Source organism: Corvus moneduloides, chromosome 6 (genome assembly GCF_009650955.1).
Source record: "Corvus moneduloides isolate bCorMon1 chromosome 6, bCorMon1.pri, whole genome shotgun sequence".
NCBI lineage: Eukaryota > Metazoa > Chordata > Aves > Passeriformes > Corvidae > Corvus > Corvus moneduloides.
The window spans coordinates 60980662-61008653 of NC_045481.1; the positions used below are offsets into that span (position 1 = coordinate 60980662).

Consider the following 27992-nt stretch of genomic DNA (forward strand, 5'->3'; position numbering starts at 1 on the left):
CTCTTTTTACTGGGGACAACTTGTATTGGGTTTGTGTGGCCAGGTTTTAGTGGGGGAGGGCTACAGAGGTGGCTTCTTTGAGAAGTTCCTGGAAGCTTCCTCTGTGTCCAGCAGAGCCAATCCCAGCTGGCTCCAGGATGGAGCCACCGCTGGCCAAGGCCAAGCTGACCAGTGGTGGGAGTAATGCCTCTGATAACAGATTTAAAAAGGAGAATATGGTATTGTGCAGAAGTAATTGCAGCCAGAGAAGAGCAGGGAGAGAATATGTGAGGGGAACAGCCCTGCAGACACCCAGGTCAGTGAAGAAGGAGGGGCAGGAGCTGCTCCAGGTGCTGGAGCTGAGATTCCCCTGCAGCCCGTGGTGAGGCAGCTGTGTCCCTGCAGCCCATGGAGGGCCACAGGAATGCACAGATCCACCTGCAGCCCATGGAGGAGCCCACACCAGGGCAGGTGGATGCTCAAAGGAGTCTGTGAACCTGTGGGAAGCCCATATGGAGCAGGGTCCTGGCAGGGACCTGCAGACCCATGGAGAGAGGAGCCCATGCTGGAGCAGGTTGCCTGGTAGGACTTGTGGCACTGCGGGAAACCCACAGTGGAACAGGCTCTTCCTGAAGAACTGCAGCCTGTGGGAAGGACTCATGTTGGAAAAGTTTGTGGGGGACAGTTCTGTGTGGGAGGGGAAGGACTTGTTGCCCTGAGGAGGAAGCAGTGGCAGAAACAACGTGAACTGACCATAACCGCGCTCCCTGTCTCGCTATGCCACTGAGGGAGAGGGTTAGAGAATCAGGAATAAATTTAAGCCCAGGAAGGAGGGAGGGCTGAGGTATTTTAGAATTTGCTTTATTTCTCTTTATCCTTTTCTGATATGATTGGTAATAAATTCAAATAATTTTGCTATGTCCGTTCTGTTTTGCTTGTGATGATATTTGGTGAGTGACCTCTCCCTGCCCTTAACTCATATTTTCTCTCCATGTCCAGCTGAGGAGGGGAGTGATGGAGCAGCCCAGGTTAACCCACTGACAACTCTTACAGTAAAGATAACATCAAAGAGTTTTTTTTTTTAATCTTCAGCTGGATATTGCCCTGACTTATTTGAAAGTCAGTGTAAAACTCATTTTTGACCCATCAGTGGTGCAGCTGAAGGCAAAAGCTACCCCATTGCTATTTATGAAACATATATAAAACTATGCATGTTCCTGAGTTAAATAAAGGTGGCCCGTAGAGACCAGTCATTTTTTTGTCGTTTGGCTGAATTTGTGACACATCATGACTATGAGCCTGTTGTTATCCCTACATACCACCAGCTCCCTGAAAGAGAGCTGGCCTGTGTCAACACCACTGTCCACAGTGAACATTGCTCCCTGGCCCGTGATTTTATTTGCAATTCAACTAGTTCTTGCACTTAAGAGTTACCTTGTAATAGTCTTGACTAGTAAATGTGTAAAATATTCACTGAAGTAAAGAGCACCCAGTTTCATAAATGATGTGTAACCTTCAATTAAAGAGTGAAGGATGGGTCTACTTTTACTTCCCAGGTTGGAATACTAAAATGAGGGATTGATACACTCTCGTGTTCATCATTATGCTGCCATAGATCCCAGTATGTGGCAGAAAAGCATTGTTAAATTTTCCTGATGCCTCTTTTGAAATTGTAGCTTTATGAAACTGAACAGTGGAAGGGCGTGTGAAGAGGACCATGAGAAAAGCGGGCAAGTAGCACAAGTGAAGCATCTTTTAACAGTACAAGCAACATGAGTGAAGTTCACAGTTATGAATTATGGAATGCCCGGGTGATTAAATACAAATAAAGTACTTTCTACGACCAGGGATGTCAATGGTTATCTAGGACTGTGATACATGCAGGAAGCGGTAATTTCTACCCTCACGGCCCCGCAGCTGCCCTCAGGCACCCAGCCAGGAGCCTGCAGCTGCCGTGAAGCAAAAAAGCTGCAACTCCTCGTCAGGGATATATTTTTTAAACCTTAAATGTCGCTGGGACTCCCCCCTCGGAAGTTCAGGTGAAAACCCAACACTTTTCTACCCCACACGAGGGGTGTGCCTCTCATCACACCCCGCCTGCTTCAGCACCCCAGTCCGGGAGGGGCGGGCGGGCAATGGCGCCCCGGGAGCAGTGCCGGGGCAGTGCCGGGGCAGTGCCGGGCCCCGCGGCCACGGCGGGAGGAGCCCGGTGGGGCCGCGGGTCCCGCCCTCCCCCGCAGCCGGTCACATGCGGCGGGCGGAGCCGCCCGGGGCGGGCCGAGCCCCGCTCCCGTCCCGCCCCCGGTCCCCTCCCCTCCTACCCCGTCCTGCCCCATCGCAGCCCGGCGGCGGCGCGGCGGGAGCGCGGTCGGTGGTGCCGATGGAGGCCGGTGCTGAGGCGGAGCCGCTGCTGCCGCCGCGGCGCTGGCGGGCGGGCCGGGGGCTGTGGCGGGAGCGCGGCGGTGCCCGCTCGGCCGCCGAGGACGGTGAGTGCGCGGGGCGCTGGAGCGGGCGGAGCTCTCGCCTTCCCCGCAGAGCTGGGGCGCTCCCGGGAGCGGGAGGAGCGGGAGGGGCAGGAAGCCCCCCGGGCTGCTCTCGGGGCTCGGCTGCCCTGCCCGGGCTGCTCTCGGCAGCTCTGGCGGGGACGGCTCTGAGGGAGCCGCTATCGCTGGGCTCAGGTGCGAGCCTTGCGCTGCTGCTGCAGCCCCAGGCGTCCTTAGTTCCTTATGTAATTTTAGGGTTTTTCTCTAAAGTGCTGACAAGTTTTTCTCAAACCCGGTGACTGTCGTAGGTCTGACATCTCAATTCCCCCAGGATGGAATCCTTTGGAGACCTCAGGTTGTCTCTTTTCAGGGTATCGCATCACCTAAGAGAACCTTCGCTTTTTGTTGCTCTTTTGTGCAGTGCCAGAAGTGCAGCGGGGTCTCGGGTGGATCCTGTGTGCCCAAACCAAGCAGTGCTTTAATCATCACTTGTGACTAAGTGTCACTTGCTGTGACTAAGATTTGCAGAATAAATTGGATATCCGTGGTAGAATGCATGGAGAAATTGCTAAAGTAAACATTTTTGGCTAATTTCCCTGTTTTATTTTTATACTCTGAGCAGTCGCTTAGATTCTGCCCTTCCAAAATCCTTGGCATCAACACCAGTGGCTTGGTGTGTGCTTCAAGTACCTAAAGCTTTTTGCTGTCCTTGCAGTCCTTTAAACTAATAGTTTCCTATAAGCAACTTTTATTTTTATTCTCACTAGTGTGAGATGTCATGAAAAAAATAATGTCTTTACTGCCTGGCTTGTCTCCTGTTTATGCTCAGGTCTTTCTTGCACCATGGTTCATATCAGGATCAGTACAAAGCTGTTGTTGCTGATGCTCAGATAAAGGGCGACATTTAAAAACTGTTTGCAGTCTTTGTAGGAAATTGATGCTACTGAATCATGTGGAACATAAAATTGTCTGTGACTCTGATCAGTGGTGTTGCTGGCATTGCTTGGTGTCTGGAGGAGAGCACTGTGCTACTGCTGGGATGGACCCTTTCCTGTTGTATCCTGGGTTGTGATTGCTGTCTCCTCGGTGGAGATGGTATGAAGTGCTCTTTGGGACTCTTCCCCTCTGTGGGAAGGTTACAGTAGCATATATTTTTCATATCTTGGGTCCCCCTCAGTTTTTTTATCTCTTTTTGAATCTCTTTTTTTTTCTTCCTTGTTTTGACCTTAACTGCCTATGTTTCTCTTTTTGGCTTAATTGCCAGGTTAGTTCCTGAAAGGTCTGTCTTCAAGTAAATGCAAGTGGCTGCCCTTTATTTTTCATGTGTCTATCTTCACGTAGACTTCTTAATACTGGGTTTTGAAAAGTGTCATAGTAACTAATTTAGTGGTATTTTATTTCAATCTGTGTTTTCATCCCTTGCTGTGTCTTGAGCTCTGATCTGTTTGCTATGGTAATAGTAACTGTCAGAACAAATTAAAAAAGCACTTAATTTAGTTCTCATATGACTGGAGATTCCTGTTGGTTTTGGAGGAACAAGATCACTTTAAACCACAGTATCTTTATTAAACAAAAATAAAAATTGCTATAATAGTAGTGCCTGATTTTTCTGGCTTCACTTGACTGTACAATCTTTCACAGAATAATTTAAATTCCATTATTTTGCCTGTTAGGACTTGTCTCTGTGTAGTTTTGTGTTACTTAACTACCAGTGTAGTCTGGCTACTTAAACCTAAAAGAGAACCTTTTAACAAAACACAGAAAGATGCATGATGTGTTTGGTATTATTATTACTTATTTAACGTAATGCACAGTGCTGCTAACAGAGCAAATGTGGCAGGAACTCTCTTTCTTTGTGTGTGTACAGTGCCCTTTGTCATGAGAACCGTGATTGTGCACCTTCTGTTAACTGATAAGCTGTTTTATCCAAAGTTTATTTGTCCAAAATACAGCAAGTGATTCTTACTTCTTTTTAACTTCATAGGTGCTGGAGCTGATAATGACCTTTATATAAATCAAGCCATAGTATTTATTGAAGATGCAATACAAGTAAGTATTAATTTTTTCTTAGCTGTTATGCTTCCCATGCTGGATGTTTGTCACACACTGCCAGTTTTTAAGTTTTTCTGTGTTCAGGCAACCTTTGTAAACCATCATCTTGATTCACAAAGCAAAATCAGGATTTCAAATTCCTGTGGTATGCAAGTCTCAGTGAACTTCTGCCTAGGAGAAATATATTTTTCCCCACAATGAAGTAATCTCTTTAAGGGTTCAGAAGAGATGCTGGTTTGTGGAGTGAATTTCATGGTAGTTTTTTGTTTATTTGTTTGGGTTGGTTTGAGTGTGAGTGTTTTGACAGTGACTAACCTACTGCTAAGAGAAACTATTTGAGCAAACCCTGTAATTTGCCTCTCAGTCTGACTACTTGCACATCTTAAGAAATGGTAAAAGCTCAAGAGTTTAAGGCTGGCTTCAAGTGTGAAGGTGGAACCCTTCAGCTGAACTTGGTGCCTTTGGAAGTCTTGATGCCCTCTTTGTCTCTCCTTTACTGGCTGTTACTGCAGATTCCTAGATCCTGTTATCTCCCAGCTGGTAGATGCAGGCAGTGGGAATGCTGAAGGGCGGTTCTTGAGCTCTCTTGCTGCCTCTAGATGGCTTTTGGTTGGGAGATTTCTGGGAGTCAGATGTATTTAAGGTGTGGAAGCAGGTACGTCTCAGTGGTGGCAGAGTACGAGCAGCCCAGCAGCTGTTGCAGAGGGGGGATGGAGCAGATTTTGTGGATTCCTGAGGAATCACACTTCCTGATCTTAAAGCATGTTTTAGTCAAAGACATAGGTTGAGGTCTCTTCTATTGAGAATTAATTTGTTTGCATCTTATGGCTTGTTGGAAGAGAAAGACAAAATGAGATCCGTGAGCGGAATGAATGTTGGAGAGGGGAATTAAGTGGGTGGACCATTTTGGCGAGTACATAGAATAGTCTCTGAAACATTACAAATGCTGTCATTTGAAATGATGACAGAGCTTGCTTCAGATGACTGCCACACAGTTTAATTATCTGAGCAGCTGTGTGGTCCTTAGATAGGAGAATTTCTTTAAAACCTTTCCCTTTTCACACATGTAGAGTAGCTCTGTGGTCATGGGTGACCTGATACTTTAATAACATGCACTGATTTGCTTTGCTTTGGTAACTTGATCTTTGTCTTTGAGACAGACTGAACGTAATGTTTAAATTAGCCTTTTTGCTTCCTGCCTTCAGTATCGATCTATAAATCACCGTGTGGACTCCAAATCCCTGTGGCTTTATCGATGGTACTATTCCAGGACTTGCCAGTGGTAAGAACTTGGTTATTCTCTTTGCTTTTTTGTTTAGGAGTTAGTCCTTTTAAAAAATTACTCTTCATCTTTCTTGCTTATTTGATAATTGTGCTTTTATCTTCATAAGAACTTACTGTGGGAAGCAAGGGGATTGACCACATGTGAACATGATAGAAGTGGAAAGCAGCAAGTTCTGTCGAAGTGTGATGAGGTAGATGGCTCTTTGGAACAGCCACAGGGCTGTTGCATGAGGGGACTAATTAGCATGATTTACAGCACTGTGCATTTAGAGTCTTCAAAGTGTCTATTTCTAAACATGTTGGCTAACAGCAAGACTGCTGCTGTAAGTTTCAAAAGGATGCCACCTCAGGTTATTTGGTGGTCAGCAGTTACATCACCAATGCAGGCAACAACGTGCTAGGCAAGTGCTGCCGTATGGTCTAACCCATTTGAGTGAAGTATGGTATCATAAAGCTTGATTTACTTCAGAAAAAACTGCTTTACTGGAAGTATTTTGTTATTCTTTTGACTCATTTTGTGGCTGGTTTTGGGGTTTGTTTTGCTTTCTTTTTTTTTTTTTTTTTTTTTTTTTATGGTGTTGTTGGTTTTATTTTTAATTTCATCTCTCTTCAAACAGGATTTTGAGCTTAACCATTACTGTAATCTTGGCTTTGGCTTTCATTGAAGAACCTTCCTCGCTCACCGTCACGTCGGATGTCCGGTACCGCCTTCCCGCCTGGAATCCTCCCTGTGGCCTCACGGAGAGCATTGAGCTGCTCTGCTTCCTTGTGTTCGTGGTTGATGTATCTGTGAAGGTGAGCATCTCCTTCATCTGGTATTGAATGAAACAGTAGGTGTGTGGTAGAATTGTTTTTCAAATCTTGTGTTTGCAGGATGAAATTGCCTTGCTTTATTAGAGCCTCATTTCAGGAGAAATTAGCAAGTGTATATGTATTAAATTAAGGCATTTATTCCCTTTTTTTAATGTAATTTTCCTAATTGTCTGGAATAGGTGAAATAAATTTTGCTAAGAGTGCAATTATTTTGGCTTAGCTGCTTGTATTAGGCTATAAAATTGGGGTATATAATAAATATATGTCAGTTCATTTATACAAAATAAAAGTAGTCAGAAACTGACCTTTCTTGGGATACTTATTTCTGGAAAATCCCTTTTTACGTTTATTAAGTGGTGATTTTTCTTGCGTTCAAAGGATTTCTCTCTCGTGGCCTATGTGCACCTCTCACTTTTACTGACCTTTATTTAGTTTTTTGTAGAAAAAAAATCTCTCAATAATGTATTTTTGTTTGGATTTTGGAGAGCTTTCTAAGAGCAGTGATGTAAAATTACAAATACTTGGGAAAAACAAGTGGTGCTGACTTATTAGGGGATTTGATTTTATTATTAAAGTAAATTATGGTTGTTCTTTTTTTTTCCTTGTCCAGAGTTACTTAATTGGATGGAAAGAATTTTGGAAAAATAAATGGCTAATGGCTTATATACTGACATTAATTGTTTCCCTTACTGATTGGATTGTGTCACTGAGTTTTTTCTGCAAAGAGGTAAGAACTGCTTTCTGCAGAAATAATCAGCAGCTTAATTGTGGAGAGTGGCAGAGGAGAAGAACCTGCAAAGGGAGAGTCAGCAGGGTGTATGTGGTGTATTGGAGAATTAAAAGAGGAGGGTGAGATGGTTCACTTTGGTCTTTGATAGCTGGATAATGCACTGAAACACAGAAAAAGTTTGATGTAATGTAGCTTAGCAAAGAATTCTGCTTGATTCTTAATGTAAATTTTGTGTTGGTAAAATTAAATAACACTCATTGCTTTAGTCTCAGCAGTCAAAGAGGGCAGGGAAAACTCATTGCCTGGCACCAATTTTGGTGTGCAGTTGGAGAGTTATATTCTTAACTTGACTGAATGGCAGAGCCTCTGTAGTGCTGTATAAGAAAAAGTTAATTATGTAGTTTAACAGCTGCTTTCTAACATGAAGCTGTGCTGTGTTCAAAACAGTTGTGTCCTGAGAGGCACATCAGGTGAAATGGTTTTAGACATGCCCTCCTTGATGTGATAATGCACTCTCCTAGTTGGTTTTGTTTGCCATAGATTTACATTAAATTAGTTGTTGTGCACTTGCAACCTTGTTAAGAAAATATTAATGTGGTAAAAATGCTGGGAAGTGAATGAGAAAGAGATGATCTTAAAACGTTGTAAAATCTTGAGGTGTGGTAGTGGACAGGTAGTTTGAACAGGAGCCTCCCACACAAAGCGGTGGCAGAAGGAGCAGCTGAACTGCTGGGATGGATGAACAAGACAATAGCAATAAAGAAAGGGATTTTTATGTTTCTTTGCTGCTAAGTGTAGCCCACAGAAGACTAATCCTGAAATGCAGGATGCTGAAACACTTGAAGTAGCATATAAGTAACAGGAATAACTTGAAGGCTTGCAAATGTCTTGACTGCAAGAATCAGATTATTTGCTATAGTGTTGTGGGGAAAAGAAGCAATTACAGTTGGGGTCTTGTCAGAGACAGAAATTGCTAAATAATAAGCAGGCCCTTTGGTTATAAAACAAACAGCCTGAAAATTGAAGTCAAGCACTTATTTTTAGAATGTGTTATTTGCTTTAATGGAGAGTAGCTCTCTGTTAATCCCTTTCTTGAGATGGACCTTGGCAGAAAATACAAAAATAGCATCTCTTGCCAGATTGTTATGTCTAGTGAGCAATAAACTTAGATTGTTTCTAATTAGTGGCCTGATGAGACTATTGAAATGCCAATGTGTGTTTTTAAAGCAATCTCTCATCATTTTAATGAGGTGTGAAATCGCTTTTGGTGTTTTGTGAGCTCAGAAGAGCAGAGCTCACTTCTTTTCCTATTACACTGTTGACTTTGTCAATGTGTGTCAGTGCTTTTTGACAAACTTGCATTAAAAGTGTTTGTGCTGCCAGTCTTGTGGGAGCTCAGTGTCTGATCCGTTGGTTTTTGCAGAGTGTGAGAATAAGAAGAATCCTTCGCCCCTTCTTTCTTCTCCAGAATTCTTCTATGATGAAGAAAACGTTAAAAAGTATTAACAGCACATTGCCTGAAATGGCGAGGTGGGTAATGGCACAGGAAACATCCTGTCACAGCAAGCAGGTTATTGTCTGTCTTCTGGTGTGGGGCATCTGAGCAGCTTCCTTCTGGATGGGGTACCTAAGAGATCAGTGAGATCAGGTCACAGTGGGTGGAGGCTGTGGTAACTTTCTGATTCCCTTTTGTCTGTAAAGGATCTCTAGACTGTGACATGACTGTGTATGTGACATAGGTTTTTTAGTCCTAGTCGAGTGGGAGGTTTTAAGTCTGCTCTTGTAAGCCCTCTGTAAGGGAAGAACTGAGGCACACAAGTGTTATTTTTATTTTGAATCGAAACTCACATCTCCTCCTGTTATCTCCATATAACTTCTTAAAAATACCCCTGGTTCTCTTCATCTGGCATCATTTTGCATTTTTAGCAGAGGATATTAAGAATAAGATTAAGTTACTATTAACCTGTGATATATTTTCTCTCCAACAGTGTTGTTCTACTGCTGGCTGTTCATTTGTCTCTCTTTACCATGTTTGCCATGCTGCTCTTTGCTCGAACAAAGGTAATCAATTCTATTGCTGCTTTGGTAGATCTGGGTGCCTTTTATCTGTACTTGCACAGCTGCCTCTTGCCTAGTTTTATAGTCAAACTAGTGAAACTCATTTCCCCTGAAAAGGTCGTGATACCTTGTCAGACTTGCTGAGTTGAGTTTGAAGTCCATTTGGAGAGTTCTAACATGTGCACAGTATTCATGCATGCTGGGGACTTCCTTATGCATTTACCTGATTTGATCCTTTGAGTTACTTTCTCTGCTTTTGTTGAAACCCTCTGTGCTGTTTTGTCTCCAAAGCTCTCGTCACTTTTTCATTTATATTATCACTCTTTTTTTTTTTTTCCTCTTCCCTATCTAGCTTTTTGCTAACTTTAGTTTCTTCTGTGCTTTCTCACCTTTCAATACTGGTATCCCTGGCCATGCCCTGGTAGGTTTTTGCCTGTATTAGTTTTGGTTTCAGATCTCTTTGGGTTTTCCTCTCGTTTTTCTCTTCCTGCTTTTAAAAAGCAAATTTGAAATTTTGTGCTTAAAATAATTTTTGTGTTCCAGTAATCTTGGTATGTTCCTTCTCTTCTAAACTTCCTGTATCTTAATTTATCACACTCAGATTATTTGGGGTATTTTTTTGTTCTTACTTTTTAAGGCCTTCCATAAATATATTACTGTGAACACAAAAATTTCTTGCATATTTCTCCCAGTAATTTTGGTCCTGTCCTTAATCTCAGTTTTGCACCTTCATTTCCACTGTAATTTGCACTTGGGCCTTCTTCTAGTCTTCCTTATGATCAGCAAATTCCCTGAATTCCCATGTTACAGAATCTCTGGAATTAGAAGCAGAGCTCTGTTTTCCCACTTTGTTTAGTTGCCTTCCTTTGTATTATCTCTATTTGTCACATCTAATTTCATTTATGAGCTTCCCCAGCAGATGTATAACTTGTATACCTAAACCAGTCACTTTTGTGTACATTGAGGTAAAAAATAACAAATTAGAGAGTGGACTTTCCTATTTCAGTGTGCTGCTCTGACATTCATACAAATTAATTTTGTCTAACACGGCAAAATACCGCAGGCAAGTTCTAAAAGTAGGTTTATTAATGAAATTCATGACTCTGCATTTTTGCTTTGTCTTGTGTATGTCCTCTAGGGTTACATATTCCAGTCATTGCAGCAGATTCAAAAGCTGCTTGTCCTGTGCTGCCTGACTCATGTTTCTTTTGTTTGCACTCTGCATCTTTTTTACCCGTCTCTTCTTGACCTCAGGAAAAAAAAAACATTTGTGGAGGATCCAAGATCAGCCTCCCAGTGTGTTTTTGATGAAGGTTCTGACACTATCTGAGCCTTTTGCAGATCATTTGATGTTTCCACTGAGCCACAAAATAATTTTGATGACCTTAGTTGCCAAAGTAATTGCAAATATATTTTTGGGTGCTGTGGCACTGATCTTTTTTTCCTAATTTCCTTTCCCCAAGATGTTGAAGCTTTATGTGATGTTTTCATTGATACTAAACACAGCATTTTAAATCTTCATTCTTTTCAAAACAGAACAGTTGCCTGTTTCCTACCTGCCCAGCAATTCCTGTGCTGTGCATAAATGTTAGTTACAGCTAGTTACAGTTAGTTACAGATCTCAGGGGATAGCAGGAGGAAGGGAAAACTCCTGTTTTGAGTAGTGGTGGTAACTTCTGTAACTTTAGTAACAAAAAACTAGTTCAGAGGATGTTAAGTTTTCTATTTGGAAGTCAAAGGGGTAGTGAGAGACACTCTGAGTATGGTGGTAGAGCTGCAGGTGTTTGAGAGGAGTTTATAGGCAGGATATTTTGTGGTTATTGAGGCCCCTCTTCATTAGTGAGGAAGCTGGTTTGTTTCTTTGTTTTTTCTGTTTATTTTTTTTGAATCATATTCAGGGAGTCCTTTTATCTGCAGTGTATCAGTATCTCTTGCAGACTAAGAGGTGATGCTTTTTCTATCAATTCAGGCTTACTTCAGAGTCCTGTGCTGTGAGTTTATGATGTGATTGTTCTTCCTGGGTCTGACGTACTAACTAGGCACAACTTCCATGTGGAGCTTCCTGTTCTTCCTTGTGTTTTTTAAATTGCTATTAATAAGTGATGGAATTGCTCTGTATTCATACACATTCTCTTAATTTTTATGTTTGGCTTTTGCTTTTTCCACGGGGTAGATTTGATTATGTGTGTAAGAAATTGATTGTTGACTGATGTTAATTTTTTAAAAAAAATTTTAATTTTTTTCCCTCTTCCTTGGTAAGACAGTGATTACTTGGTATTTCTCTTAACAATGACAATCTTTTTGCCTAGGATAACCAGCAGGATAAAGAATGGGTGGTGTATTTCCGGAATTTGCCGGAATCCCTGACGTCACTGCTGGTCTTGCTGACTACTGCAAATAATCCTGATGGTGAGCAGTCTTTCTGAAATAACTCTTGCCTCTCCTTTTGAAGAACAACAGAGTAAGATCACTCTGTTCAGCCTACTGTAACCATTCTTTCAGCTGGTAGTTCTTAGTACAGCCAGAGGAAGGTTGTGTAAAGGTTTTTCATGCCTTTAGTGACTTGATTCTTGCCTTTCTGTGGTGTAATTATATATGCCACTCTAAAATCCAGCTGTATGAGAGATTTTACCAATTGCCAAAAGTTCATTGATGTTTCCACTGTGCATCTCAAGCATTAAAGTATTATTTCCTATTTTTGTTAAATTTGATACAGTGATGATACCTGCATATTCTAAGAATCGAGCATATTCAATCTTCTTCATCCTCTTCACTGTATTAGGTAAGTTACCTCTTGTCTTCAGCAAAGTTAATGCATTTCAACTTTGACACTTGTGCATACCAGCTACAGTGTTTTATTTTTCTAGGAAAGTTTAATCATGAATTTCTCTGTTTTTGTGTTTCTTCCAATGATTGTGTAGTGTCTCTAAGATCATTTTCATGGAAGGGACTTATGGTTTGGAGATTTTTAGTAACATGGCACAGGGGAATGGATGCATTACAGTGTATTCAAACATTAAAAACATTTTGGAAATCAAACATGAGAAAACCAACCCTTTTTAAGTTTTCTATCTGGTTTACTGCATACATTGAAACTTCTTTCCACAGATAAACAGATATTTTTCAGTAAATTTTACTGCCTCTTTTTCTCCAATAGGCAACTTGTTTTTGATGAATTTGCTTACAGCAATAATATACAACCAATTTCGAGGGTACCTTCTGGTGAGTAAAGCATTCCTGATTTCTGTGTTCTGCTGTAACCTTGAACCTTTGAAGTATTTTCATCTGTTTATTAAAACAGCCCTCCCATTCTGATTGCAGATACAGTTTTAAGGTACTAAATGTTCTTTGATGCAGGTACTTTTCCCTTTATGTGCTGTTACAGCTTGATCCCCTTCCGTGACAAAATGACCTGCTTGCATGCTTCCATGTATGCTGTGGATCTGCAGTTTTGACTATTACAGAGGGGAAAAAAAAAAAAGAAACTGTTGTATGACTGAACAAGGACAAGAGTAACTTAAACTTTAGTCCTCTGGGAAGGAAAGAAGGAAATCTGCTGTGCTGCTTAAATAGCTGTTGTTGCAGATCATAGAATATTAAGGAGTTGGAAGGGACCTTAAAGATCGTTCAGTCCCAACCCCCCTGCCATGGGCAGGGACACCTCTCACTGCACCAGGTTACTCAAGGCCTTACCCAGACTGGCCCAGTAGCCTCTGCAGTAGAGTTTGAGAGAGAAGGTGAAGTTTGTTGGATAATGAGCCCAAGGCAATATTACACAGAAGGAATGGCCCCCACCCTCTTGTGAACAGAGGGGTGTTGTAACAGAATAGGTGCAGAGAGGATTTTTGGTAATCCTTTCCTTGTCCTCTGTTTCATCCCTTCTTTCTCAATTTTCTGCTTTGTCACATGACAGCATGGCATAATCTGACTGCTGATAAAGTAACTGAGTTTGAAAGTGATTACTGTAATAAAAAAAAAGCATGAAAAACCGTGGCTCTGGATTTGTGCTTTTAGGCAAGAAACTGGAGCTGGACAAGCTCTCTAATCTCCTCCCTGCACAGTAGTGTGAATTTCTGTAAATGCTTGAGCTTTGCTGTTGCCAGTGTCTCTGGAACAGGCATATGCCTATGCACTCCATAATTGAAAATAAACCATAACCTGGATGTTTACTTGAATTCCAGGGACTTGTTTGCTAACTTGCTTCCTTCCTCCTTGTACACGGAGTTCTTGGAGGGAGTGAGGCCTAGGGCAGTCTCCTGTTCTGATCTCTAATCACAAATCTGGGATGTGTGCCCAAGGATCAGTATATTATCTGGCCATAGGACACAGTAGTGCCTGAAGTGTGAGTAAATTGTTTCCTCTGTGGTGTTTTTACTGCTCAGAAATCAGTTCAGTCCTCCCTCTTCAGGAGGCGGCTGGGAATCCGAGCTGCGTTTGAGGTGCTGTCTTCCCTGAAAGAGACTCCTGCTAGTGCACAACAGTAAGTGAAGAGTCTTGAAACAGTAGATTATCTAACAAAAAAAAAGAGTAGATTTTTTGGCCATCTTGTTTTAATATATTTACTTAGGATCCATTCTTGAAAGTGGCACTTTGTTGCTCATCTCATTTATTTTATTTTTTCTTTAACTGGGTGTTCACTGTTTGGGACTCTTATGGAGTCTGTTTCCTTTTTTTCCTACTTGTAATTTTATCCGCTTTTCAAAAGAAGAAAAGGGCAGAAATGCATTTGGAACTGCTCATTTTGCCATTCTGTTTTCTTTTAAATAGGTCCTGTGTCAGCGTTGGGGCCTTATTACAGGTGCTTCAGAAAGCTGAGATGGATTCTCGCTGCAAGCAAGCCATCGTGAGAGTAAGAACTGGATTTTCTTAGCCTTTACGTTGGTGACTATCAATCCTGACTAGCAAATCCAGAGATCTGCCCTCTGTTGCAGCATTCCTTGGATCATAACAGAATAGTGGCATTACTACATGGGACTGAAGATTTAAGTTTGCCAAAAGAATATGTGATCCCAGAGAGGGAAAATAGAAAAGGGCAAATGTTGAGCTTTTGACGGGGTACCCTTCCTTCTTGGACCAGGGTAAAAGAGCAGAGGAGGCTGCTGTTCTGATAAGTTCTTTATTTTGTGGTCTCACAGCTTTCTTGAAGGCAGGAGTTTGAAGGGGGTTACATGATAAAGGCAAGCAGCAGCAGCAACAGCAGGCAAAACCAGCTTCTTCTATATGCTCTATATGCTCCATATACTCTATACACTTTATATTTTTTCTCACAGAAGTGTGGATTCTATTTGTTAATTGACCAGTAAGATTAACACACGATTTCTAGTTTTCCTTTTCTTAAACCCATCCTGGTCTAATTCCAACAGTCGTAAGTCATACACAAGTGTTACATAGGTATTACACAGATTTGCTTATACAGTTTCTATCAGCTCTTACTGTTTATGTGAACACTATCTAAAAAATGTGAACAGTATAATTCTATCTATATTTTGTCTAAAGTAAAGAATTCTGTGAAAAGGTAACACTGCTGCAGTAAGAACTGTATTTAAGGTCTCTGCTACAGCTTTTTAATGTTTAAGGTACTTAGCATGTATTTCCACTAAAAGTTAAAAAATCTGTATTTCTGTTTCACTTTGGTGTGTCTTCATGTATCTCAGCTTGTCCATGAGGTTTTAATTCAACACCTGTGCTTTGGCTTCCCTTGGGCTGAGTCCAGAGGAGCTTTCACTCCAACAGCCAGACACGTCCTCCAGTCATGTGGCAGCGTTGTGTTAAAGCAGAGCAATACTGAACCTTACTCTAACAGCTTGAATTACATCTTTATTCCTAGATTTCCAATGTAGTCTGAGGAGTTTTAGCAAACTTTGCAGATGTACCTATTGCAGATGTTAAGCTGAATGTTTCTCTTTCATGTGCAGTCGCTCAAAATGCGCTCCTGTGACCAACTGTCAGCTGCCCAGTTCCAGAAGCTCTTTGAAGAGCTAGACAAAGATGCCATTAAGCAAGTATGTATGTGACCATCATTTATAAAGCATCAGAAGTTGCCTGGTCTTGTGCAATAATAAGTGAGAGTACTCTGTGTAAAGTGTATGAACAAACTTTGCACACACGTGAACACAAGGTGTGATCACATGGCATTGATTTCTGAGCTGCTTTTATAGCCACAAACAAAATTGCTCTGGGGGCTTTTACAGCACTAGTGTCGGATTACCAGGTGGTGTAAAATGTATAAAATGCATCTTTGCTTATTCTTTCATCATTTTTAATGCTGAGTTGGTCAGGCAAAATAGCTCAGTCTTTTTTCTCCAGTCCCTGAAGGAAGAGCAAAATGTGGATTCTCTCTCGGTGTTCAGGTCAAGATGGGCAGAAAGCAGTTTTTTCTTTCTCTTGGAGAGAGAGAGAGAGAGAGAAAGGAAAAACAAAACACTAAACTATTTGAGGGCTAGGAAATGTTCTTTTCTATGTTTGCATGTAATTAAGACTTCGAAATTAAATGTTGGGAAATGAGGACGGGATGTATACCATTAATAGCTTCATGTTAATTTATCTGCTTGGGGCATTGGAGGGAGGTTGAGTTATCTCCCTCCTCTGCCATTACCTTGTGTTGTGCCATTGTCAGGAATGGTCTCTTGCTGCTAATAGCCACAGCTGGAAAACATTTTCCAGATGCAGTGTCAAAATTAGCCTGTGGCCCTGAAGTTTTGCTTTGAAAATGTTTGGGGTTTTTTAAATCTGAGATGGGGAATGTTTTTTAAATTATTTTATTATTATTAAAATGCTTATGCTTTATGACTCAGCAAATCCTTTGTGTTCTTTTCAGCACCCTCCCAGTCCAGAGTACCAATCCCATTTTATGCAGAAAATGCAGTTTGCCTTTGGCCATCCCTACTTTGGCTACTTGGGGAATGTGGTAGCCCTTGCAAACATTATTTCTATTTGTGTAAGTAAAGGTTTTTTTGTTGTGGGGCAGTGGTTTTTTTTTCTTTTTGTGATTGTTTTTCTGGTTTTTCTCTGCTACAAATTTAATTTCTGCTTTTGTTCTTTAATTTCTCTTTAAATAACTACTTTTTCTAGCAGTTGGGTTTTGGCATGCTTTAGACATGCAAAGTCTTAAGAGGAAATACCTGCAGTTAAAAATGTGTTTTGAACTGCTTGAAAAGGTCTGTTCAAAGCAAGAAAAACTGTTCTTGTGCTTAAAAATGTATTTTATGTAGCAGTAAAGCAGTAAACTAATAAAATATTTTTTGTTTAAGGTGGTCTTGGTGATGGATGCAGATAAGCAGCCATCTGAAAGAGATGACTTCTTCCTGGGGGTAAGATACAACAGTATTCCATGCAGTTATTGCTGTTCCCTGAGATGTCAGTAATTCTAATGGTTGTTTTTATTTTGGGGGGTGAAGGCTATCAACTGCTTCTTCATCCTATACTATCTGCTGGAAATGTTGCTGAAAATCTTAGCAATGGGCTTGAAAAGATACTTGTCTTACCCAAGCAATAGATTTGATGGACTTCTGACTGTAATTTTGCTGGTAAGTGTTTTGTTAGCTTACATATTCTTGGATTTGTTGGCTAGGGAGGTTAGGGAACTACAAGAGCTGGTGGGATTGCTTTTTTTTTCAACACTGATCTGCTGAGCTGATCAACACGAGCCAGTGCTGTGGGTTTATGTGGCTTGAAAGTTTATGTGATAGTGCATGGTTCTCTTAGGGTCTGTGTTCTGAAGATAGGTTTATTTAAATCCATGGAAAAGGTGCTTTTCCTGATAAGAAGCCTTTTAAGTTTCATTTGGAAAAATTCAGCTCTTGGAATAATTGCATGAGGCATTCTGTTTCATGGTTTAAAACCACTTTTCTCTTTAAATTAAAAAAAAATTATCAGGCTATTATAATAATTATTTGGTCAAAACCTGACGCCCCTGTGGCAGATGAGGTCAAATTCATGGTTAATGGTATTCACTGTGTATCCTTTTTTGTGTCACTATTGGATGCTCTGTGTACATTTGGTTGATTTGGGGGATAACTAGGCAAATACGACAATTCAGAGCTTTAAAGTGAGTCAAATTAGTGGCTTAAAGCTCTTGAAAATGTTTCCTGTTGAGAGGCTTACATAATTTCGGGAACTCAGAATTACAAAGTAAAGTTTTGACATTTTTTTTTCATTTTTCTTTCCTGACTAAAGGTACTGGAGATTTGCAACTTTTGCTGTGTATGGAATTTCCTCTACCCTGGCTGGTGCGTACCTCTGTGACCTGCTGCACTTTGCTCAGTGGCTGGGGGTGGGTCAGGAAATACACACACACTGTCATAACTCACACATGTCATCATGCTGTGACTGTCAGCCCAGTCTTTAATTTACCAAATTGATAGAATTTCTCACCCTTGTAGTCCCTAGAGGCATGCAATATGGATAAGTGAAAGAATTTTTTTTTCTTCCATAGTATTTTAGAGTTCTGTATAGCTCTTCTGAGAAGGTGCATTGTTTTAATTGTAGTCTCATCTAAAATAATATCTTGGCAGATCTGTGCTTACCAGGGGTGCAGGAGTGGAATTTTGATACCGCATACACAACCATCTATAACCTAATATGTTTCAGTATCAGATTGTCCATAAATCCAATTATATGAACTCCCAAACAGCTGATGAAACCTCTAACCCTGTATGTAGATTGAAGGCTGAGGTTTTCTTTCATGATGCAAAATGTAGTAAGAAAATTCCCATGGGACCTTACACTATTTGTCTATATTAGAATAGCAAGCAGTTGTACTTTTGATTTTCTTATGTTTCAAACAGCTTTTTGGATAACTATCCTGATTTCTTTTTTGTTGTAAAAAACATAAAAATCATTACTTCATCTTAAAATTTGAAACTGCCTCCACAGAAAGAGGAAAGCAAAGGAATTCTGGAAGATTTCCTGAATCTTCATGGGTTGATTCATGACACATTCTGTTACTTTGTGTCTTTGCTACAAGCTCATGCTTAAGACGCTGGCAGTCCATGATTTTTCAGGATATTTGTTATGTTGCCATCAAGAAGTTATCTTAATTTACACTAGAATCTCTGAAGAGGGTTAGACAAGTCAGATCTTACGGTTTTAGAAGAGTTTCTGTTTGAATACTACTTGTATTCCTATCACCCAGCCATGATGGTTGCCAGAAGAGTAATTGCTACAGACTAGTGACGTTAATTATTGATGTTATCATTATGTTTGGGTTTGATTTTGTCCTTTGATTCTTAAATGTAGGCAATTGTTTGCTCTATCATCTTGGAGCACCAGTAATTCTTGTTAGGTCTTTGTGTCAGTCACTGCAAACAGATTACAACCCAGATGAGTCACTCTGGGTCCTGATGTGTGGTATTACACCCACAGATCAAGCAATCACCACCTTCAGGGCAGGACAGTGATGTTGCTGTTATCTAGAATATACCTTCTATGCAGGGTTATCTTAAATAATTTGTTTCGTTATTAGAGATGAATATATTGGAGGTACAAATCATGATTTAGCATCCCTGTTACCAAGGTCCTTTGTCATTAGCTGCTTTAGTCCCCCACCACCTGCCCTCCTTTCCAGCCAAGAACCATTCAGCATGCTCATGTAAAAGCTAAAATTCAGGCTGAGTTTTGAAGTGTATGCCCATTTCCCATGATATACCCATATAGGAAGAAGGTTGACAAGACAGTCTTTTTAACTTCATGCTGTTTTCAAAGCCCTTCTTCAGGCAGGCATACCCCGAAGGATTAATGCCCATCTTTGCATGAGTTCCTGAAGTATCTCCCTCTAGCAGTCCTTTTGATTCACTTTGTTTTCTGAAAGGACCCTCTTTGGTGCCTCCTCCCCAGCAGAAGGCACAAACGTGCACTTCAAAGAGCTCTCTAGGCACACTTAAGAGGCCAGGCTAAAGGGGTCCTTCCTTCATCAGTTATTAGTTTACTGTAGCTGAGATTCCTGCTAAGTAAATCAATGCACTTACATTTCCTCTAACCCAGAGATTGAACTGTGTCTTTCTGTCCTGGGCTGTTTCTCTGATTTGTTACTTTCTTCCCTTGTCTAGGAGACCTGAGTTCATGGGCTTGTTGTCCCTGTGGGATATGGTGCGACTGGTGAACATGTTGATTGTGTTCAGGTTCCTGCGGATTATCCCCAACATGAAGGTGATTGCTTTTCCCTCCACAACACGGATTTCTTTGTTGGTCAAGCTATAAATTTTGTTAGAGCCTTTCAGAATAACGTGTAGGTTGCACTTCTCTTGCACATGAGTGGGATGGCTCCGCTCTAACTGTCCTGACTTTCGCACAGCCCCTCACAAAATCACTGTCTCTTGAGCTGGTTTTCTCTGGTGAGGAGGGGGCAGGCAAGTTCTCTGGATGTGATTCTTTGTCCTTTTAGTAAAAATTTGATATGGGTTGGAAGTGTGGTGGATGTCATATGTACAGGATTCTGCTCTGTTTCAGTTCATGGCTTTGGTTGTTACTACATTGCTGGATCTGGTGAAAAACTTAAGAGCCTTTGCAGGAATCCTTGTGGTAAGTCATGATGCAAGACTGTAATTTCCTTTGTTATGGTATAATAAGGGTATGTCACCAACAAAGTTAACTAGGTTCTTGTACAATCACCATGAGCAGTAACATTTCACCTTAACCAGCTAGTTCTTCCCCAGGGCATGTCTTGGAAAGCCACAATAAACTGCTGTTTTGTGGTGGCAAGCACACAGTGGCAGTGCCTCATTTAGCAGGAGTATCTTTAAAAGATTGATTAAAGCTTCCTTTGAGTGTTTGCCTTAGCTTGGGTAGTGTGGGTTCAAATACAATTTCATCCATGCTAAAAGTAGACCAGGTTTCCTTACCCTGATTTGCTTATGTTAAATTAAATAGCAAAACAACTATATACTTGTTTTTGGTTGAGAAGGTCTTGAGATGGCATGTTTGGGCAGGATTTTTTAAGAGCCTCTGCTATCCTGTTTTAGGTGTGTCTGTGTAGGAACATAGACTCAGCAAACATGTGATTAAAGGGTGGATCACAATGTGTGATGTCCATTACATAAATTCTCCCAACTCTCGAGCTGGCTTTGCAGCCACGTCTTCCTGGTAGGGTAAAGAAGTGCCTGGGTGGGTTTGGTTTTGCTATTGTTCATGGGTTTTTGTAGGGTCCCTTAATTGGAGTGGTTGAAGACCAATGATTTGTTGTTCTAGTCTATATACCTAGCATGCAATTTAACCAGAATACCTATTTTTGTCATTAATAATCTGTGCTTTTATCTGTAGAGGATAGGCCTTAAACTGGCTTATGTTGCACTTTGAAATAAAGATCTTGACTGGGGCAAAACTAAGGTGGTAAAAACTTTGTTGTGCTGTTCAAGTCACACTTATGAGACAAGTCTGCCACAGTGTTTGCCACTTCCATTGATTTAATTTGCTTTTAATTTGGGCTACGTGGAAACTCTCACTGAGCTTCTGCTGTAGTGAAATCCAACTCCATTGCCAGCTGATGCAAAATATCTTTCCTAAAGTTAGCCTGGGACACACATGCTGATAAAATAATGTAACTGATTAGCTAATTTCCCAGGCAGTGAGTGTTTTAAATATATCTTTTTTCAAAGAATAAAATTAATTTTATTGCCAGGCCAGATACCCCATCTTCTGGCAGGCTGTGAAATGTCAGCTTCAGCTTACTCCAGTGGTTTTCAGGGTTCATACGCCAGGACAGTTCTCTTCTATTCCTTCCAGACCTCCCATTCTTGGGTTTGTTTTGTAGCAAAATAAAAAAAAAAAATTTCCTTTTTGTGTGAAGACTCAGCTTGCTTCAAGGTTTCCTGGGACAAATGGCTCCTTCTCAGAGGAGCAAAGCTGTAGGTTATTTCTAGAACAATCTTTTTAGGATAAAAATTGCAAAAATCGCTTAGGCAACTGCTAAAGACTGAAAGGTGTCTCTTTAAAAAGAAGTTTGCATTTCTAACAGTTAAAAGACAGAAGTTCCCAAATCCTTTGTGTTATAGAAAACTTTATTTTTAGAATTTTTAAAGGAAGTTGCTGATGGAATATAAAATACTGACTTAGTTTTGTCTTTCAGTTAAACTTAGTGAAAGCCTACTTTTATTGAATCTAGCAGAAAACTCAGATATTTATATTGTTCTTAGTAAATACTGGTACTGAGTTTTGGTTTTAAGTCGCTGTTCTGCAACGTTTATAGTTAAATATCAGCATTCTGAGACACAGAGAAGTAAAACAGATGATGAAATAAAATGATTTAATGCATTTTAACAACTTAAAGCTAAGTAGAATATTAAAAAGAGTGAGCAGTTGAGAAGTACATTCACTTTAAAAGCTTCAGGCTTTTCTTGATGCAATTACCTTAACTGTGGTACTAATGTAAATTCCGTATTAATTGCATTTTGCTTTCTTATTTAGTGACAGAAATATTCAAAGCTAATGGTTGGTTGTGTTCCTTCCAGGTGGTTTTCTATGCATTTGCTATAACTGGCATAATGCTATTTCAAGGTGCTGTTGTTCCCCTTGGAAATACCAGGTAACATTCTAAACATCACTGCTCAGAAAGGATCTTTTTTTCAAAAGCATCTGCAGCTTTTTACCTCTGATCTGTTTGTGGTTGGTTTTGTTGGGTTCTTCTTTTCTCTCATTCTTGGAGCCACCCTACTTTTCATGTTAAATCACAAGACTTCATTTTCTGTTGCTCCTTCTGTTTCTTCTTGCTGCATTGAAGTTGCAGGAATGCTTATCTGTAGCTTGGAATTTTACCCCGCTTAATCTGAAATACTTTTTTGAACTGTTTCCCTTGTTTTCTGCCCGTATGAGATACTCTTAACTTTCTCCAAGAAGAATTCTAAAGCAGAGCTCACAGGGAGCTGTGTTCACATCAGCCTGTAATTCTCTTGCAGTGCTGCCAACACAACAAATGACAATGGCACTCTGCAGTGTGGGACCTACGAACAGCTGGAATATTGGCCCAACAACTTCGATGACTTTGCTGTGAGTCTGATCATGGATGAAATCCCTCCTTCTTCCCCTCTCTGCTTGTCTTTCCTCCTCATTTTCTGGGGCTTAAATCTGTGGTACAGCCGCTTAAGCTCTGTTCTACTCACGTTATTTAGGCTGCAGTGGTAACCCTGTGGGATGTGATGGTGGTGAACAACTGGCAAGTCTTTCTGGATGCATTTTCAAGATATTCAAGTCCGTAAGTAGCAGTAATCATACTGAAGAAGTCCTGTATAAATCCAGGTTGTAAGGTACCTGAACAAGAAGTATACCCTGCTTTCCTTTCTTTTGGATCAATTCAGGTATATAGGAAATAAACCTAATGCTTCTGTGTTTTCTCTGTGGGTGAACAATTTCTTGTAGATGTAAAACCTTGGACATATCTTTCATTTGTATTTACTGACTTCATGGGAATGCTTGAATGAACTGGATGGTGCCTGGGTTGAGCTGTTCCAGTGATCCTTAGCTGGTTAACCCAGGAGAGTGAGTCTGTTTGGCTAACTTAATGAAAAGCAAACATTTTTTATTTTTAATTTTTTGATCCATACCCCCTTTTCCATTAAGAAAGTAGTAACATTATATTTCAAGGAAAAAAATGTGATTTCATGGTGCTCTGCTGACTTTCAGGCTGAGGTTATTTACGACCTCTTTTATATATTGTCTGTTCATCTGATCTGCAGGTGGGCAAAGATCTATTTTGTAGCCTGGTGGTTGATCTCCTCTGTCATCTGGGTTAATCTCTTTGTAGCTTTACTTCTGGAGGTAAGGAAGTGTGTTTATTTGGTGTGAGATCCTGAAAATGGGTTCTAATTTGTGCAGGAAGTGAGAATAACCCAGAAAACTTTATGCTGGGTTTGTGTGTGCTTACTTTACCTTTCTCCTTGCTGCCCTATGCCCAAGGAGCTGAGGAAATATTTTCTTTTTCCTAGAGAATTGTATGTTTTATTTGCAATTTTGTCACAAAACTGGTTGTGTCTCATTGGCTGTGTACAATTTCATTGTATCACTCTTTATTATAAAGGTGAGAAGTATTTAAAGTGTTGTAAAATTGCTTCTCTTGTACCTTAACATTTAAATTCAGCATTAGTTATTCAAGCTGCAGGCTTTTTGCATTTTAATTTGCCAGCAAATGAAGGGAGCCATTTAAATTTAAAATTTCTATTTTATGTGGTTCTCCTGTGTTTCTTCCCACCCCTGTTTGAATCGCCACCATTGTTCGGTTCCGCACTAGAGGAGTGGAACTGATTACTTATTTTCAAGAGATCATATTCTAGAGTTTTTCAGAGAAGTTGTGGGAGTGCAGTTGCCTAAACAATGCCATGAAGAACATGTGGTTCTGCTGGTTACTCATTGCATACTTCCCTGCAAATACAAATTTCCAATGGTGAAGGGAATGCTAATCATAACCATCTCCTCTGGATTCATCATTGTGGGCTTCTCTTGTAGGTAGTGGAGGGAACTGAGAACCTGTAGAGGGCACTTCACCCCGTCTCAAACCCTATGAAAGTTTCTTTTGGAGCTGTTCTTGGCATTGCTGACTCTACTGAGAATTAAAATTTATTGCAGTAGGAAGAGTGGCAAACTTTCAGTCTAGGACATCTTCTACCTGCTTGCTTCTGCAGGGCTATGGCCAAAGGTTGGTTGCAGAGCCAACCATAGCAGGAGAGCAGGAAATCACTGTTTTTCTCCCTTTTTTTTTTTTCTTTTTGCCTGAGCTGCATGTCTACTCCCTAGGTATTCATTTGTCAGAGTTATTCAAAATGGGTGAGGGAACATGACAAAACCAGTAGCTGAGTTTAAGTTGTGATGCCTGGACTGGCAGTATGTTTATATATTGTCGGGTTTTTAAAGAGGAAGAAATGCAAAGCAGGTGAAGTCTCGTGGGTAGTTCACACGGCTGTCTTGGGGAGGCAGTCCTTGCTAGGAGCTGAAGGCAGCAGGGCTGTCTTCTGCTCTGCTGTTCTTTCAGTTTGTGATGAGAAAGTTACTTCATTGCTGAACAAAGGTCTTGAGTAAAGTAGTGACCTGCAGCAAGTAAATAAGGGGATGCCTGAATAAATCAGTGTTCTGATACTGTGTAAAAACAAATCTCACCCCCCTCCCAAACCTTATCTGCAAACATAGTGACCAGATATAACCTCTTTTCTGGTGCCATCAGAAGAAGCATTTATGTTTTTTGCTGTTCCTTTTACATTTCAGAACTTTATTCACAAGTGGGACCGTCGCTGCCAGCGAGAGTCTCTTTCAGATATTGAATACCAGAGGACAGTTGAACTCATGTTCAGGTGAGTTGGGCTGGACTTGATAATCACTGTAGTTTTTTATGTTTGTCTGCTTTAAAAAAAGTGTGCTGGCTGCAAGAGGTCTTCTGTTTCCTCCCTCTGAAGCAAACTGTTTCATCTGTTAGTTTGGAGAAATTCAGCAAGGGCTTTAGTTAGGCCTGCTTTAAGCTGATTTGGTAGCCTAACCTTCATATATTTTGTGCTTATAGCAGGATGGGAAAAGAGGTGCTGGGGCTGAGGGGAACAACTGCTGAGGGAGGAAAAAACAAGGGAAAGAAGAAAAGGGATGATGAGGAAAGTGATGCATGTTCTTGGCTTATTATGAAATTGTGGGTGGTGAGTTGATACTCGATGATTGTGCATTAGTGGAACTTCTGGTGCATGTTGGATACTCAATAGTAGCACTGGGAGCATGTTCTCATTTGGGAGTTTTTTCAGGAAAACAAATCCACTGACCTCCAGTTGTATTGTACTGTGTGCAGGAAATTGCTTCCCTGCTTCTTGTGGGAAAACAGCTGCTGGTTTCCATGACACATCTGTAGAGGATGGATCACTTGCAAGTAGATGCATCTTTAGGGAGCATCAGCTTATTGTAATTTTAATTCCTCGTTTCATTCTTGAAACAAGCACACGTTACATCTCAGTATGTGCATTGCAGAAACAAATACTGGGAAGATCCCTTTGCTGCCCCTAACAACTCATGCTTTTTCTTTGTAGAGATGTTTTGGAAGAACCTACAGAGGAGGAGTTGATGGAAAAACTGCACCAGCACCCACACCTGCAGTTATGTAGGTGACTGGTGGGAAGGACTGATTTATTTAGACCTCAGTTTTCTTGAGGTTGTCAGCTGGAAGAAACTGAATGGATTTTCTGTGAGATGCTGTTAGGAGAGGGGCTTGTAGGACAGTATGTGAGGTTTTGCTTCGCAATTCTCTGCAGAAAGATTTTTTATTTTGGGTTCATATCTTTTTTTGGAAAAGATTTGGATCTGGCTAACTTGATTTTAAGTTGCAATTTTAGAAGCAGTATTGCAGCTGTTATTTTTATAGAGTGTTGATATCAGAAGGTTTTATTTTCTTTTTTTTAATAGGGGAAGTCTGTTTAAAATGACAGTGCACTTTAAGACACGAACTTTATAACCACTAAGCCTGCTACTTTTTTCAGCACAAGAAAATGGAGCTGCCTTTTCTGGCAGGCAAGTGTGGCAAGGGCTGTGCCCTGCAATTCATGAATGGATTAGGCAGGACCAGAACAAAATCCTTAATCTTCCTGTAGTGAGAGTTGAAACACTGTTTTTATTGTAATGTGACACCAGCATATCTTACCAAATTTTCAGGAGTTAATCACGTCGGAGCACAATCGATTCCAGCTTAGCAACAGGGGCTGCCTGCTTTGCACGTCCCCTGTTTTTCTTTGTTTTCCATGAGGGTTCATGCTGGCTGTGCCACTCTGGTCACTGAGAGCAGCCAGAACCTGGGCTGGAGCAATTGCACTCGTGGTTTTCAATGTGGTAAAACTGAGCTCTCTTTTAGAGTCAATGTTCTCATGTTGCTCTTTACTGAACCTCTTCCTTTTACTTTTTTCCAAGTCCTGTTCTACACTGTGTCGTATTCCATGAAAAAGCTAAGGGGAATGAACTTTGGCTGGAATGTTGTACCATGGTCACTGGAGTCGACCACTTAAAGGGGGAAGGGGAGGAAAAAAAGGTTGAATGGGATAATCGAAGTGCTTAACAGTTGAAATTTTAATTTGAGCCTGTGGGAGTTGAAGGTGCTCAACCAGTATTGCAGGATCACATTATTTTATGGCTTAAGGACCACGTGCTGTGGACCACTAACTTTCAGCTGGGTAAAACTTTTTGGGTAAATCAGCTTCTCAACAAATCCAAAGTGGAGGATTCACGGTAAGCTGTGTCCACATGCTTTTCATTATCCCATAGTGTTCCTCTAAAAAGGTGTTTTTGCTTGAATCTCTGTCACAACTAGTAAACTGCTATGAAGAATAGAATCTACCACGACTACTGTTTTTATGTGTAAAAATGAAACTGCCCTTTGGGGCACTGCCTTCTCATTGAGACACTTGTCACCAAAATACACATTATTGTGGTCATCTCTGTATTGACAAAGGCTTGGGGGAGGTAATTGGCTACTATTCTTAAGTCCCTTGATTTTTTTTTTAGTTAAAAAACATTTTTCAAGAGTGCCAAGCAGTCATCCTGTGTACCTTTCTTCTTCTTTTTTCATTGTTTGCCTTTTCTCTCTGTCCTGGATGAAGGAGAGGAAAATATCCAGGATGATGATGTGTTTGAGGTCTCACTGTTCAGAAATTACTTAATGATTCTTGTCTGTTTCTTTATCTTTTGCTTGTATTTTCTTTGTGCTGTGGAGCAAAACGTGTTGTCGCTTTCGTATGTGTAGAACAAATGTGAGCTGAGTTCTGAGCTACTCCTGCAATCTTTACTTCTGCAGTCCTGCCTCTTAAGACATGCCCTTGTCTGTGTGCAGTCTCTTGTCTCTGTTCCTGGATTCAGTGGCGTCATCATGCTTGTTTTCAGTCATGCACTTAAAACACTCATCACAGCAAGCGGGTAAAGGCATCAGCACACGGTTTTTCTAGTTTTGAGCTTGTTTTGTTCAGTATGGCTTTATGTCAGGATGGTTTCGGTTCCTTCTAGCATGATTTATAATCACTCCCACCAGTGTATTGGGACTTATTAAGCAGTGGTTGAACAGTCTTATTTTACCTTTTCATCGGAAAAAAAAAATCTTTTTTGTTTTCCACTTTTCTGAATACTTGAAGTAGCTTTGCCTTGCCAAAAAGGAAGTGTCCTGTTCTTATCAGCCTGCAAGTTTCACTATTTTTTATGGCCTCTTAAGGTTGTTTGGGATTTTGTGGTTGATTTTTTTGTTGTTTGTTTTTTGTGGGTTTTTTTGGTTTGTTTTTTGGCTTTTTTTTTGCCATTACATTACACTACAATCTACCTAAGCAACACAAATTGGTGTGGGATTACCATAAACATCACAACTTTCTCCATTATGCCATCTTTGAATCTGGTGAAATGTGGAGAAGGCATTCTGAAGGGACTTGTTCTTGTCTTGTTCTTGTTTCACACTTGTGTAATTGACTGGAAGTGTAACTAGAATTTAATATAAAATTGTGCTACCTAATGTCACTTGAACTGGAAGATGTAAATGACCACAGATCTTATGCAATAATTGTATAAATCATGAAAATGAATGTACATCATTAGGTAAAATTTGAGGTTTGCATTATTAAAAAAGTTTTTTCTTCTTAAACTTGAAAATAATTGGGGTGTTGAAGTGATTC

General features: G+C 40.5%; 1 protein-coding gene across 2 annotated transcripts; it reads left to right on the forward strand.

The window, feature by feature from the left end:
- Positions 1–2320: 2320 nt before the first annotated feature.
- Positions 2321–27969, forward strand: TPCN2 (two pore segment channel 2). 2 transcript variants are annotated; one of them, XM_032112536.1, is made up of 25 exons: positions 2321–2465; positions 4447–4511; positions 5720–5796; positions 6416–6593; positions 7222–7338; positions 8765–8871; positions 9330–9402; positions 11709–11808; positions 12116–12181; positions 12557–12621; positions 13782–13879; positions 14167–14248; positions 15315–15401; positions 16217–16336; positions 16650–16709; positions 16797–16925; positions 17575–17627; positions 19446–19545; positions 19846–19917; positions 21843–21916; positions 22287–22377; positions 22500–22582; positions 23064–23145; positions 24583–24668; positions 25383–27969. In XM_032112536.1, the coding sequence occupies exons 1-25, from the start codon at positions 2360–2362 to the stop codon at positions 25459–25461; spliced, it is 2250 nt and encodes a 749-aa protein (XP_031968427.1). In that variant the 5' UTR covers positions 2321–2359; the 3' UTR covers positions 25462–27969. The 2 variants fall into 2 exon arrangements, with proteins under 2 accessions (XP_031968427.1, XP_031968428.1); XM_032112537.1 differs by lacking the exon at positions 2321–2465 and having other exon boundaries at positions 4473–4511; positions 5698–5796.
- Positions 27970–27992: the final 23 nt, after the last annotated feature.

What these genes read in the sequence shown, in the direction of transcription:
- TPCN2 (XM_032112536.1), top strand. Translation starts at nt 2,360, where the DNA reads ATGGAGGCCGGTGCTGAGGCGGAGCCGCTGCTGCCGCCGCGGCGCTGG. An exon ending in TGAGTTTTTTCTGCAAAGAG is followed by an intron (nt 7,339 to 8,764) that starts GTAAGAACTGCT and finishes TGGTTTTTGCAG; the next exon opens with AGTGTGAGAATAAGAAGAAT. An exon ending in ACAGTTGAACTCATGTTCAG is followed by an intron (nt 24,669 to 25,382) that starts GTGAGTTGGGCT and finishes TTTTCTTTGTAG; the next exon opens with AGATGTTTTGGAAGAACCTA.